The sequence below is a fragment of the Durio zibethinus genome, chromosome 15, assembly GCF_047325235.1.
Source record: "Durio zibethinus cultivar Kanyao isolate XHJ-2024 chromosome 15, ASM4732523v1, whole genome shotgun sequence".
NCBI classification, from domain to species: Eukaryota; Viridiplantae; Streptophyta; class Magnoliopsida; order Malvales; family Malvaceae; genus Durio; species Durio zibethinus.
This window is the reverse complement of record NC_143176.1, coordinates 13,743,450-13,756,636: the sequence shown is the minus strand read 5'-3', so window position 1 is coordinate 13,756,636 and position 13,187 is coordinate 13,743,450. Positions and strand designations below refer to the sequence as shown.

The 13,187-nt window shown below is 28.8% G+C and overlaps 1 protein-coding gene across 5 annotated transcripts; it reads left to right on the top strand.

The window, feature by feature from the left end:
* The first annotated feature begins 1,532 nt into the window (after positions 1-1,532).
* On the top strand, positions 1,533-9,449 carry LOC111301805 (glucan endo-1,3-beta-glucosidase 4-like). Of its 5 annotated transcripts, none has more exons than XM_089744608.1 (6): positions 1,533-1,657; positions 1,942-1,976; positions 3,638-3,781; positions 4,637-5,833; positions 8,816-8,843; positions 8,932-9,449. In XM_089744608.1, exons 3-6 carry the CDS (start codon positions 3,715-3,717, stop codon positions 9,071-9,073), a joined length of 1,434 nt encoding a protein of 477 aa, XP_089600734.1. In that variant the 5' UTR covers positions 1,533-1,657; positions 1,942-1,976; positions 3,638-3,714; the 3' UTR covers positions 9,074-9,449. The 5 variants fall into 5 exon arrangements, with proteins under 5 accessions (XP_089600734.1, XP_022753515.1, XP_022753517.1 ...); XM_022897780.2 differs by having other exon boundaries at positions 4,586-5,833; XM_022897782.2 differs by having other exon boundaries at positions 1,557-1,657; positions 3,635-3,781; positions 4,586-5,833.
* The last annotated feature ends 3,738 nt before the right edge of the window (positions 9,450-13,187 follow it).

Genomic DNA, 13,187 nt, shown 5'->3' with positions numbered 1-13,187 from the left:
AGTATTATTCTCTTGCTCTCGTCAATACAATTTTGTTTGCATACTTTTAGTTATTTTAAGTAATATCTTATATGAAATGTCGACGAACGATAATTAATAATTACAATTTTTATTATCATTAATTATAAGTGCAATTTTTTTTAATCTTTTAAGGTAAGGATAGTTCTAAAACAAACCTTATAATTAATAAAAATTAAAATTTATACAAAATAAGACATTATATATATTAAACAATATTTAGTATTTATTTATTATTATACTCATTAGTTATATAAACCGTCATGTCAATAATAATCAAATAAGTGTCACAGAATTAAAAAAAAAAAAAAAAGAGATATTTTCTTTATCCTTATTGATTAAAAGTTTATTTAAATGAACAATAAGATTAATTTGATGAAATTAAAAATTATGATGAAAATAAAATTAATTATTATAACAGTGAATTTAATATTAATGATGAATATATATGTTTGAATATAAATACAATAAAAATAATGAGATGAATTATAATAAGAAGAAAAATGATTGTTAAAAAGATCATATTAAATTTATAAAATTAATAGATGATTTACATATTATGGTAAATAATAATTTTGTTAATAAATGATAAAAATAATATATTATTATATAATAAAATTTATTTATTGTATTAAATTAATAAAGTTGTTTCATAATTTTTAAATCAAAATCAAAATGAAAAAACTAAATTACAAAGACATTTTTGCCTTTGTAATATAAAATAAGGACAAAAAGGGAATTAAAGGAAAAAGTTGAAGACTGTTTCTTTACCGAACCAAAACCATCAATGGAGAAACGAACGTTAAACTCCCCAATCGTATTGCCGTTGTGACATCCAAATCGAAGTGTCGATCAACACACTTTTTTGACAAAGGCAAGCGCTTTTGAGTCCAAATGCACGAGAAATGAAAATTGGAATGATGACCAGTAAAACGTTACGAGCATTTATAATTTCAAAATGTTAAAAATTCATTTTAAAGAGGGTTAACTTTATTGTCCCTTTTGATATATTTTTAATGTTACTAATATAAAATTTATGATTCTTATTTGTTGATAAAATATTGTATTTTTAGTTTTAATAATTAAAATTAAAATTATGATAATATTAAATATAAAAAAATACAAAACCTAAATAAATAATCAATAATATCAAATTTAAATATAAATTTTTGTATGCATTTCTAAAACCATTCAAAATCATAACTTTTCAACTTTTAGTTACTTTCACATTGCAAAATAAAATAAAATTTGCATGGACTTTTCAAGTCCGCCGAAAACATTTGGATGACTTTTGGAGGGAAAATCACACAAATCCAAAAGAAAAAGAAAGCCCAAGATGAAGAAACTTCGTCCTTTGCATGGCTTCAATCTCAGTTGGAAATAAAATAAAATAGTTATTAATAATTACAACAGTGAGTAAGCACACGGCGACGATCACGACGCCCTTCGACATTCCACAGGCAGACAAACGTTTTGCTATTTCTTCATAATACTATATTTTTATAAAAGTAAAAAAAAAAAAAAAACTTAAAAATATTGCAAAAAAGGACAAGCAACAAAAAGTCTCGAGACAAAAAACCTTTGATTCAGACAGTCAGTGGCCGCTGAGAGATCAAACAAAGACAACCTGCCATTAGAGGTTTCTTAACTCCGAATGTGAATCCTTCTTAATAATGTAGTTGATTTTTTCTTTCTTTTATTGCTATGAAATTGTTGGGGTATGCTTCTTTATTATTCTATTTAATGTGAAACAGTGTTTTATCAAGTGAAGCTCCACATTTATTTATGTATAGAAGGTTTTGAGGGGCTTTTGAAATCCTTTCCGGATTCTCACTTAAGTTTATTCTTTCTACTGGATTAGTAATTTTTTGTCTTCAAACACTTACTTTTCTGGTTTTGTTTTGTTTTTGTTTTTTTTTCCAGAATTCATTGTTTTTCAGCTTGGCAACTCGGATCAGGTACTGTAGAAGTTTATACTCTTGATTTCTTCATCTGGGTATTCTTGTATGTCATGTATGTCATTAGCATGTGGAGTATGGCTTCTGGGTCGTTTACGAATGCAACTTTTGGGGGAGTTTTGCATCTGGGTATTTTGGAATTAGAGTTTTTTTTTCTTTTTGTTGCACTGCTTTCTTTTCATTAAGGGTTTTTTATTCTTTGGATGTGAAAGGGTGGTTTGGATATTTTAGATTCTTAGTTTTTTAGAAATAGTTGGAAATGCTGATTGCAGAAGATAAACTTAAAGACAGCTGCTGGAGGCATCTATGTGATTCTTTGAATTCCTTATAATTGTCAAAATCATTTGTTTCTCTCTAATCTAGTCGCTCTTCTTCAAGAAAATTTTCCAACTAGGGCTGTTTCCTTATTCTTTTAACCAAACTTCTGGGAGTCATGAGTTTATCCTGTTTCAGCGAAAGCACACATAAAATATTTTTTGCAGGTGAATAAAATACTATCCTTAATGAGCAAAATTTCAAATACAATGGCTTTTAAACCACTGTGGACCTAATAAATCCTGCTAGTACTGGGATTTCTGCTTGGCATAATGTCAACAGCATGTTAACTAAAGACTAATAATGCATTTGCTGAATGTTATGCAATGTCTTATTTATTTGTAAGAAGTCAAAAGATCTTGTCCTATAACACATGAAGGCGGATTCTCTGTTAATGTGCTTCAAAAAGTCACATGTAAAGATGATATATTTATCCTTCTATAGCTGAATTTGGTGTAATCTACCTGCTCAGTACATGTAACATTACTTTTCAATTTCAAGCAAGAGCATTGTTAAGCAAAATCTTTTCAGAATTGATTTTTTTCTTCAACTTGTTGGCTAGCATAGTTAGCATGATCAGGGATGGAACCAGGACTTTTAGTTTGAGGGGCAAAAGCCTTATATATTATTAAGGGTTAAAATTTTTTTAAAGCTAAATAATAAACTCATATAAAATATATTAGGTAAGCTAATACAATAAGCATAAATTACAGAAAAACTGTAAGGTAAAAGTTTTCATTATTTGAGTACGAAGAGTTTTCATTGTAATGTTAAATTATGGTGTTTATAATGTTTAATTCTATGTAAGATTTAAGTTTCATGATTGATTCTACACAAGTTCAAGTCAAGAATCCTAACTTTTGAATATTAAGGTATACAAAATTGATGCAATAACAAAAAATTTAAATTGTTAAAAAAAAAAAAAACCTGTAAAGAGCATTCTAGAATAAACTCAATTGAAAATTTAAAATGAAATTAAAATTTTACTTTAGAATAGGTGCCTCAAGAGCGTTGTTGGTTTCATGTACCTTCCAAACATTTGCTAGGAGCTTAGGACCTCTATTGTTGATGAAATGGGTTTGGAGTTATATCTATATTTTTGTAATGAATATGGAAATTTACTTTAACTAATCTTCTGAGTTAGCATTTTCCTTGCATAAAAGATGTACATATTTGCATTTTATTTCTGAAGCCCAAGGACATTAAATTTCAAATTGTTTTTCCTATATATTTAGAGTACTTGAGGCTTTTATGAGTTGTTTATTTATTTATTTTTTCTATAAATTCTCAGTGTTAGCTGAATTTAACTATTGTCTGCTGTATTTGATTCTTGCTTTTGTTAGCAGAACATTTAGCATTTAAGCTCCAGCTGAGAGTTCAAAGCACGAGACTCCCCATTTAGGTTGAAGTTTTTTATGATCAGATGATACTTGAAAGATTTCTTGGAAGCATGCTTCTGGTTCTAATTGGCATGTTTGCCAATGTGCTAGGTAATTTAGAAAATTTTTTGAGGGATTCTTTTTTTGTTTGCCAAGTTCTATTTGGAAGCTTAATAATATAGAGGTGTGCTATTTAGATGAGGCTTTAGAAATTTAGAGTTTTTACCTTTGGCATTAGTTCTTCCTATCAGTCTTAAAGCATCAGTTGTAAAAATTATAATCATTATAAAGGATCTTTCTTTTACCACTGATGAACATCATTGTAAAACCGAAACCATGTTAGTCATAGTTGCTGGTAATATATACTTCAAATTGGTTCAGTCTGCATTTTCTAGTGCTAGTATTTAAAAGGTGCCTATAAGACATGCCTTCAAAGATCCAAGACACCACTGAAATCAAAATGCTTTTGTTCTGTTCTGTTTTTTGTTTTCTTTTACATTTTGTTTGTCCACAGCATACACTTTTTTTGGGTTTTTCCTTGGGTTTATGCCTGAGTAGGTGTCATTTTCTTGTATTGTGGAGAATGATGGTGAAACATTGAGGCTTTTAAATCTGGGATAGGTAGTTTGTTGACTGTTGTAATACTTGTGTAAATAAAGTAAATCAACTGATGGTTCCTTTATTTACCACTTTGGAGATCACACTGAAGCAAATGCAAGCCAAAAAGAAAAATGAAGCACAATGGAATTTCACTATTACCATTATGATGAAATTACCTTTAATAATCCAGTGGGACAAATTGTTTTCCATTTTAGTTAGAAGGGGATTCTTAATGTTAAGTAATCTACATAAAAAAAGCAAGATGTAATAGTGTTTCTTGCCAGTTCTTACTGACTTAGGTTCTTGATTGTATAGGTGCATTTGTTGGGATAAATATAGGTACTGATGTTTCTAGCATGCCGTCAGCTTCAGATGTGGTTGCTGTTGTCAAAGCCCATCAAATTACTCACATACGACTTTATGATGCTGACTCTCACATGCTGAAAGCCCTGGCAGACAGTGGAATTGAAGTTACTGTTGGCGTGACAAATGAAGAAGTCCTGGGAATTGGAGAATCAGCATCAGCAGCAGCAGCCTGGATCAACAAAAATGTAGCATCCTATGTGCCTTCAACCAACATTACAGCCATTGCTGTTGGCAGTGAGGTTCTTACCTCAATCCCTCATGCTGCCCCAGTTTTAGTTACTGCTATGAATAACCTCCACAAAGCTCTTGTGGCTTCTAATCTAAATTCTCTGGTTAAAGTTTCAAGCCCCCAATCAATGGACATCATCCCCAAGCCTTTCCCCCCTTCTACTGCTGCCTTTAATTCCTCGTCAAACTCTACAATATACCAGCTTCTTCAGTTTTTGAAGAATACTAACTCCTATTACATGTTAAATGCTTATCCCTATTATGGTTACACTAATGGAAATGGCATTTTTCCAATTGATTATGCTCTTTTCAAACCCCTTCCCTCTGTTAAACAAATTGTTGACCCAAACACTCTCTTCCACTATAACAGCATGTTTGATGCAATGGTTGATGCAACCTATTATTCTATGGATGCTCTCAATTTTTCTGGGATCCCTATTGTTGTCACAGAAACAGGATGGCCTTGGCAAGGTGGATCCAATGAACCTGATGCCACTGTTCAAAATGCTGAGACCTTTATTAATAATTTGATCCGCCGAGTTTCCAATAATTCAGGTCCACCTAGTCAACCAACTATTCCCATCAATACATACATTTATGAATTGTTTAATGAAGACAAGAGAACTGGGCCTGTCTCTGAGCAAAACTGGGGGGTGCTTTTTACAAATGGCACTGCTGTTTTTCCTCTGAGTTTGAGTGGTTCTAGTCAGATTACAGGAAATTCTACTACAGTTTTCTGTGTGGCAAAAGACGATGCTACTGAAGATAAGTTGCAAGATGGGCTTAACTGGGCATGTGGGCAAGGCCAGGCCAATTGCAGTGCTATACAATCAGGGCAGGTATGCTATCTGCCAAATAACCTCAAGAACCACGCATCTTATGCTTACAATGATTATTATCAAAAAATGCATAGTGTTGGTGGGACATGTGATTTTGATGGGACAGCCACAACTACTACTAATAATCCAAGTAAGTTTGCACAAGTTTTTTCATCATTATTGATCTTATTAATTTTATCTGCAATTTCTATCTTTTAAATACTTGAGTATAATTTGATTCAGTCTAGTCAGAAGTTTTGCTAGAAGACTTATATGATGCAATATCAATGCCTACGCTTGCTTTAACAAGAAGTTGATATTTCTTTTGATAGTTTGCCATTTGAACTAAGCTTTATATAGGAACCTTTTTCAGGAAATAAACTTACCTTTTTGGAGCTACAAAGCTAAATATTTCTTAGTCCTAAAACTATCATCCAAACCAAAAATATTAAGTGATTGGTGATTGTATGCACTATATATTTAGTTGTTAAATGTGGAAATTCTTGTTAGCATTTCAAATTGTAATTCAGTAATATGTGTGCTCAATAACATTTCTAGGTTTTGCCTTCTTTCTGCCGATTACTTGTTTGCAGAGCTTCACGCCCATGCTCCTAAAATATTATTGGGAAAATTTTAAAAACCACCTGAGGTTGGTCAAAGATACAATTTCCCTTGCATTTCCAAAAGTGCAAAACTAGATAAGCTTCCTTTGGTCAAGTTCATAAGATTCTCATTAAAAATGATAAAGTAGAAACCAAAATTAAAAAGGAGGGAATATAATTTTAGATCAGGCCAACAACTATGTGGTCTGTTGGTAGAGTGTTGAACTTTTAGTTATAGTGCAGCCTCAAATATAAAAAATGTATATATATGGATCAGCAATATATGAACAATTAATAAACAAAATAGTATTTTTATGTGAAATATGATAAATGGTTATTGAAGGGTGAAAATTTTTAATTAAAATGCCTGCTTAACTAAAGTATTAGTACTCACTTAAACCACTCAAAAAATTTTACACTTGATTTAACTTTTGTGTAACCAAATTAGTTTCAAATGAAAGATGTAATTTTTATCCACTTTTTTTGCTTTTCCAATTTCCCTACTTTTTTTTTTTTGGCTTAATAAATCTGTAACCACCTAATTCCTTTTCTGTCAACTTTATCACTTACCCTTTTTTCGGAATTTTCATTTATCAAATTGTTTATTTCTTCATTAACTATCTAACCGAAAACCAATGGTAACAGGTGGTGAAGTCCATCTTGAACATAAGGCCAGAACAAAACCTAAACTTTGCTAATGTGTGATAACACCACTTTGGTTTTTGTAATCTAACTAAATTTCTTAATCACCTAAAAATTGTATCCATGTCATTGTCTATCACAGAACTCTTGGAGATCTTAAATCTCTCTGGAGAAAATATCTAGTACTTACCCAATCAACATTACTGTCTTTATTCTCTCTTCTTCCCTCACCTTGGTCTCACCTAAGCCCTCCATAACCCCAGTTTTCTGTTTCTACCAGTTGTTACATTCACATTCTTTAAATTATTTTCTCTACTGTGTTGTCCTCGTTTTGTTCAACAACAAACCCATCTTTACCAATTGTTACATTTCAATATATATAATGGTTATGATGTCCAATAATGAATATCGGTTCCAGATTCTTAGAAGCTAGTCAAGGATTTTGGTTGTTGTATTTTAAATTTCACTAATGGGTTTTATGTAGTGGCTTGTGTGTTTGCGCATCTTGTTTTAAGATTGGATTCTTCTTACTATATGAATTATACAAATTCTATTTCATATGCTTGAAAATTTCCTCATCTTAGTTCTTTATATTTCAACTTGTTCTGGTCTATACTATCATAATAGTGCTATGCTGTCTATTAGGTTAGCTCCAATAGTTCCTCTGGATTAGGAAACCTAATCAACAATAAAGTCTTCAAATTTTTTGGTTCTTTTCTTCCATAATGAAATAACCATTGCAAAGATTTTATACTGAAAACAGAAAAGTTTGAAGCTTTTTGATAAAGTTCTTCTCATTGCACTTCGTGTTAGACAATTTTACTTGCTTTGACCTTGGACATCCACATTTTGAAATTGAACAGAAAGGGAAACTCCATTAAAATCTTTGCTGTGATTAAGCATCTGAGATGATTTGTAGGCGTGTCAAGAAGGGGGCATGTGGAGGTGATTTGCTAGCTAGCTTGCCTTCAGTGCTGACATAGTAGCTGAAGCAGCAGAAAAGAGGGCCGGGGAACGAGAAAGGAAAAAAAAAAAAAAACTAAAATCTAATTTTGCTGCTGCATGACAATTTTTTTAAACATAGACAATGACAGGTGTACATTATTTTCCAAATGTATTAGATGTTCATCACTTAAATAGTAATTCATTACGTTTTGTCTTTCCTTTAATAGACAAATATAAAAAACCAAAACCCCAAATTGATCAAAATAATACCTTACATCCTTGATCGAAAAATTTAGCAAACTTTACATCTAATTGGGGCATTTACTCTTTAATTTAAATATTTTCCTTGAATTCCCTCGTCTACAGTTTCTATTTTCTTCCTTTTTATAACACTATTATAGACTGTTGAACTATCTAGCAACAAAACTGATTTGCTTATGGACATCCACCATTTGCTATTTTTGATGATTGACACGTTAAACAAAATTATCAATTCAGATTCAGAGATGTACATTATATCTGCTTCATCTTACCTGATATTGATTTTATGTTTCATTTGGATAATTATATTACATTGTAGCAGAGGTATCACAGTTAGAAGTGTGAGTGTGTGTATATATATATATACATACATATATAGATGTGTATATATATATATACATACATATATAGATATTATGTAATGATTTTTGTGTACCGAGTATGTCTTTCGAGTGTTTTTTTTCCTCTCTAACAAGACAGCTTCCTATCGAGTGTTTTATATCTGAGAATATGCTCAAATTCTTGACTTTTATATAAGCCCTATTCTTTGCGACATCAACTATATTGCATTTCGTTGCTGCCTTATTATTTAATTATCATATATTCTTTCTTTCTTTATGTCATGATATCCTGCTTACATCTTTTTTTTGGCTTATTACTTTTTTGGTGGATAACTCCTGCAGGTTATGGGTCCTGTATATTTACCGGAAGGTGAGGTTCCAAGTCTTTTACAGTTGATGTGTTCTGAATTAACAATGATTTATTTAGGATCATGACCTTTGTTTTTTACTTGAAGCAGTTCTAATTCAAGCACGGGTGGAGGGATTTCGCCTCCTGTAGCATTTGGTCCTATAAGTCCTTTGGGAGAGAGTGCGAAGCTTCCTGTGTCCAAGGCTCAATTGCTAATCGCAGCAGCTTGTCTTGTCGTGGTGTTGCTATAACATTGGATTTACACCTTGTTGGCGGGATCAAAGTGGTGCCGAAGATCACAATGAGAAGAAGAAATCCACAAAGCTCAATGATAAGTTATGGTTGTTTTAATCTTAATTCATGGTGGTATTCACTTGTCCATCATTACCAATTTTGCTTAAGTTTAAGTTGGTTGATCCTATTGTTTCAGTTATCGGGTGCCTTCTGGGGTTCATTGCATTTGTATGATCTTTGAAGTGGTAGCAGTAGCCATTCTAGCCTTGATTTATTTGGGACTTAAGTAAACTTGGATTTGTTAGTTGACATTCACAATCTAAATGCAATTCTGTCTAATCCTATTTCGCCTGTTTTATAGTGTACAATCAGTCCTTGAAAGAAAATTTCGATATTTTGCTTGTCTGTTCGTAGTCTAAGATTTTTACTTTTTTTAGATTTTGCTATAATTGAAAGTAAATAACAGAATGTAACAGTATTCTTATTTTATAAAATAATGAAATATGAATACGTAAATTAGATTAATGAAAATACAGATACGATAACACAGTAAAAAAAATAAATAAAAGTGATATGGTTAAAATTTTTGCAAAAATAATAAGTTTGACAAAGCTTAAAAATGTATTTTTGAGTTTAACAAAAATATAAAGATTATTTGTTTGAGGTGGAATTATAAAATTGTAATTTTTGTATTTAACAAGATATTTTAAATATATTAAACATAAAATAAACATATATTACATGCATAATTTTCGTGTTTAACTTAAATGGGATAAATATAAAAATAACTCATGTATCATATATTTTTTATTATTTTAATATCTAAAGAAATAAAATTATTAATTTGGTATTTTAATTTTTATTTCGTCATCTACTTTATTACTTTGGACTAACGACAACGTCATTAGTTAGTTTGTTTATATGGTATGAATGTCAAATAAAATATCGATATATGTAAAAAAAAAATTTATTTATTAAAGGATCACACCATTGAAAAAACTTACATGCACAAAGTTGTTATAAATTTAAACAAAAATCATCACCAAATTAAATGAAAAAAAAAAATACTAAATTAAAAGAAATAAAAATCATAAAAACAATAATTTGCTACCCATAGTTGCTACTTGCTTCTCATATTCAACATAATACATACTAATTTGTTGAGTTCTTAAATATCTACAAAATTCAAAACCAATAATTGTGTCAATTCCTCTCTTTCAACCCTTAGCTCCTTGCTTTCAAACTCCCTTTCTTTTTCTCTTCAACATCGAAAAAATTGCAAAAGTTTCTTGTTTTTTTTTATTTGGTTTAATTTTTTTAGTGGACATTGTAAAAATGTCTTTTGCTTTTATTATTTGCTTAATAAACACTAACAAATTCCACATAATAAAAGTTTGGAAGATCATGTGTCATGCCATTGCGATTTAGATAATCTAGTAAACGGAAGAATCACATTAACACACGTTTGGACAATTGAGAATTTAATTAAAATTTTTTAAAGTTTAAGGACCACACGCGTTATTAACTCTAAATAAAATTGATAATTAGGCACTTAAACTTTCATTATATCATCCACTTTAGTATTTTTTATTAATGTCATTAATAAACTTACTGATGTGATATAAATATCTAATAAGATGTTAATACATGTTAAAAATTTTGTTATTACAAAATCATTAATAATCATGTCACTATTACAAGAAAAAGTTAAAAAAGCTCAAAAAATTTATAAAAAAAAACCCAAAAAATTTATAAAATTTTAAAAAAGAATTTTCAAAAAACTTTTAAAAAAATTAAATAAAATTTAAAAAATTATCTAAAAATCTAACAAATTAAAAACATCTAAAAAAGGATAATGGAAATTTTTGAAAAAATAAAAAACATATATTAAAAATTCAAAAAAAATCTCAAATATTAAAATATTAAAAATACTAAAAAAAAATCAATAAAATTAAAAATATGAAAATATGAAAAATTTCAAGAAAATAAAAAAAAATCCTAAAATTTAAAAAAAAAAAAGAACTTAAAAAAATTAAACATCTCAAAAAATATGAAAATTTCAAATATTAGTTTTTCAATTTTTTGGGAGAAATTTTCATTTTTAAAAATTTTTTGGATTTGTTATTTCTTTTATAATTTTCTTGAATTTTTATGAATTTTTTTTATTTTTTCCCTTTTTTTTTTTTGAAATTTTTAGATTTTTTTTGAAGGTTTAAAATTTTTTTGGTATTTAGGTTAATTTTTTGAATTTTTCATAATTTTTTTATTTCTTATTTTTCATAATTTTTGGATTTTTTTAAATTTCTAGATTTTTTAAAAAATTTAGATTTTTTTTTAAAATTTTAGATTTTTTATGCTTTTATGAATTATTGTTATTTTTATGAAAAAAAAATCTTTATATTTTTTTATTTTTTTGTAAAATTTTCAGATTTTTTAAAATTTTTTGAATTTTTTCATATCTCATAATTTGTTGTATTTTTTATAATTTTTTAAAAAATATTTTAGTTTTTTTAAATTTTTAATGTTTTTATATTTTTTTTAACTTTCCTTTTAATGTTAAGATGATAATTGATGGTGTGGTGCTGAGAAAACTTTTTTGAAACGTGTTAATGTCTTGATGGATGTTAATATCACATTAGCAAGTTAACCAATGATGTTAATCTAAAAAGCCAAAATAAATGATTGAATAAAAGTTAGAGTGCCTAATTGTAAATTTTATTTTTTAGGTATCAAAGTGACAGAAGTGTGTAATATAGTTACCATTTTTGCATTTAAACCTTTTTAAACAAATAAAATTTATTTTATAATTTTTTATTTTTCAAACAACAAAATCTAATTTTCTTTTAAAAAAAGAAATAAAAACTTTTAGAATTTTTCAAAGAAATTATTTTTTCCTTATTTTTTAGTTTTTTTTTTAAAAATAACACGTGACATCCACATCATTGACATGTGGTAACCATGTGTCATCCACATTACTGTTGATTACTATATCAGCATTTTTTCTAACGATTTTAAGAGTTGGAGTAACTTAATAGGCAAAAATAAAGGTTAGATAGCGATTTAAATTGTTTTTTTTTTTTTAATTTAAGTAACACATTAAAAAGTGTAATAATTTAGGAGTTATTTATTATATTATCTCACTTGAGATCAATTCAATTTACTCTTTTAAATTACTTATTTATATTTGAGCTAACAATATATATATATATATATATTATAAAAGTAGTCATTTAACTTTGATCTCTTATACACTTCTGGGATGTCTTAAAAGATAATTAAAGGGTAAATTTGGGCCAAAAAATTGTTTTATAGTTGTTTGTTTCAATTCTCACCATTCATTTTATCTAGTGATCAGTGTCCTCCTTGATCCATTGACTCATTGTCCTTCAATTATTCACAAACTAACCCCCAACAAGACATTTCTAGAAAGAGACTATTTGGCAAAATAAATCATTTTCCTTTCGTGATTCAAAATCTTCTAAATCCTTCTAAAATTTTGTATATCTAAATCCAAACCAAACTAAAACACCATTGTTTTGGTTGTCTTTAACTATATGAGAAATCAAGAGAAAACTCCTTACTATTTTATTAGCCTTCTAACCATTTATTCAAAGCACCTAAATCGAAAAAAATTCAAAAGAAAACTTTTTTATTTTTATTTTCTGTGTATTGCTTGTATTATTGGATGATTTGTCTCTAGGTTTGCTAGATTTGTTCATTTTGATTTTTTTTGCTAATTTGGGATTGGGTTTAGATTATGGGTTGGATATACTAGGTATTGTGGAAAACAAAGAAAAAAAAAAAAGAGAAAGATATAAGGGAAACTAAGCGAAAGCCTAACGATGATTAGAGCGTGCTTTTTCCTTTCACCTTTTCCCTTTTCCTTCATATTTTATTATTTCCTTTTCTATTGTTCATGCAAATTCTGAAAAACAGAAAAGATAAAGATGAAGGGGTAGAAGGTTAGGGGATATTAGACCTAAACCATTGACTCAGTGTGGCAACATTAAGGCCAGGTACAACTCAGCCTGGATGGTTGGCTCTTTCATTTCAGTCTTTCGATGAATGATATTTAGCATATATCTAGATGAATATCCCCAACTATTCATGCCTGTTCATGCCAGGATACAA

Excerpts from the sequence above, each read along its gene's own strand:
- LOC111301805 (XM_022897780.2), top strand. The coding sequence starts at position 3,715 with ATGATACTTGAAAGATTTCTTGGAAGCATGCTTCTGGTTCTAATTGGC. Across the intron at positions 3,782-4,585 it reads CATGTTTGCCAATGTGCTAG|GTGCATTTGTTGGGATAAAT; the intron begins GTAATTTAGAAA and ends TTGATTGTATAG. Across the intron at positions 5,834-8,815 it reads AACTACTACTAATAATCCAA|GTTATGGGTCCTGTATATTT; the intron begins GTAAGTTTGCAC and ends TAACTCCTGCAG.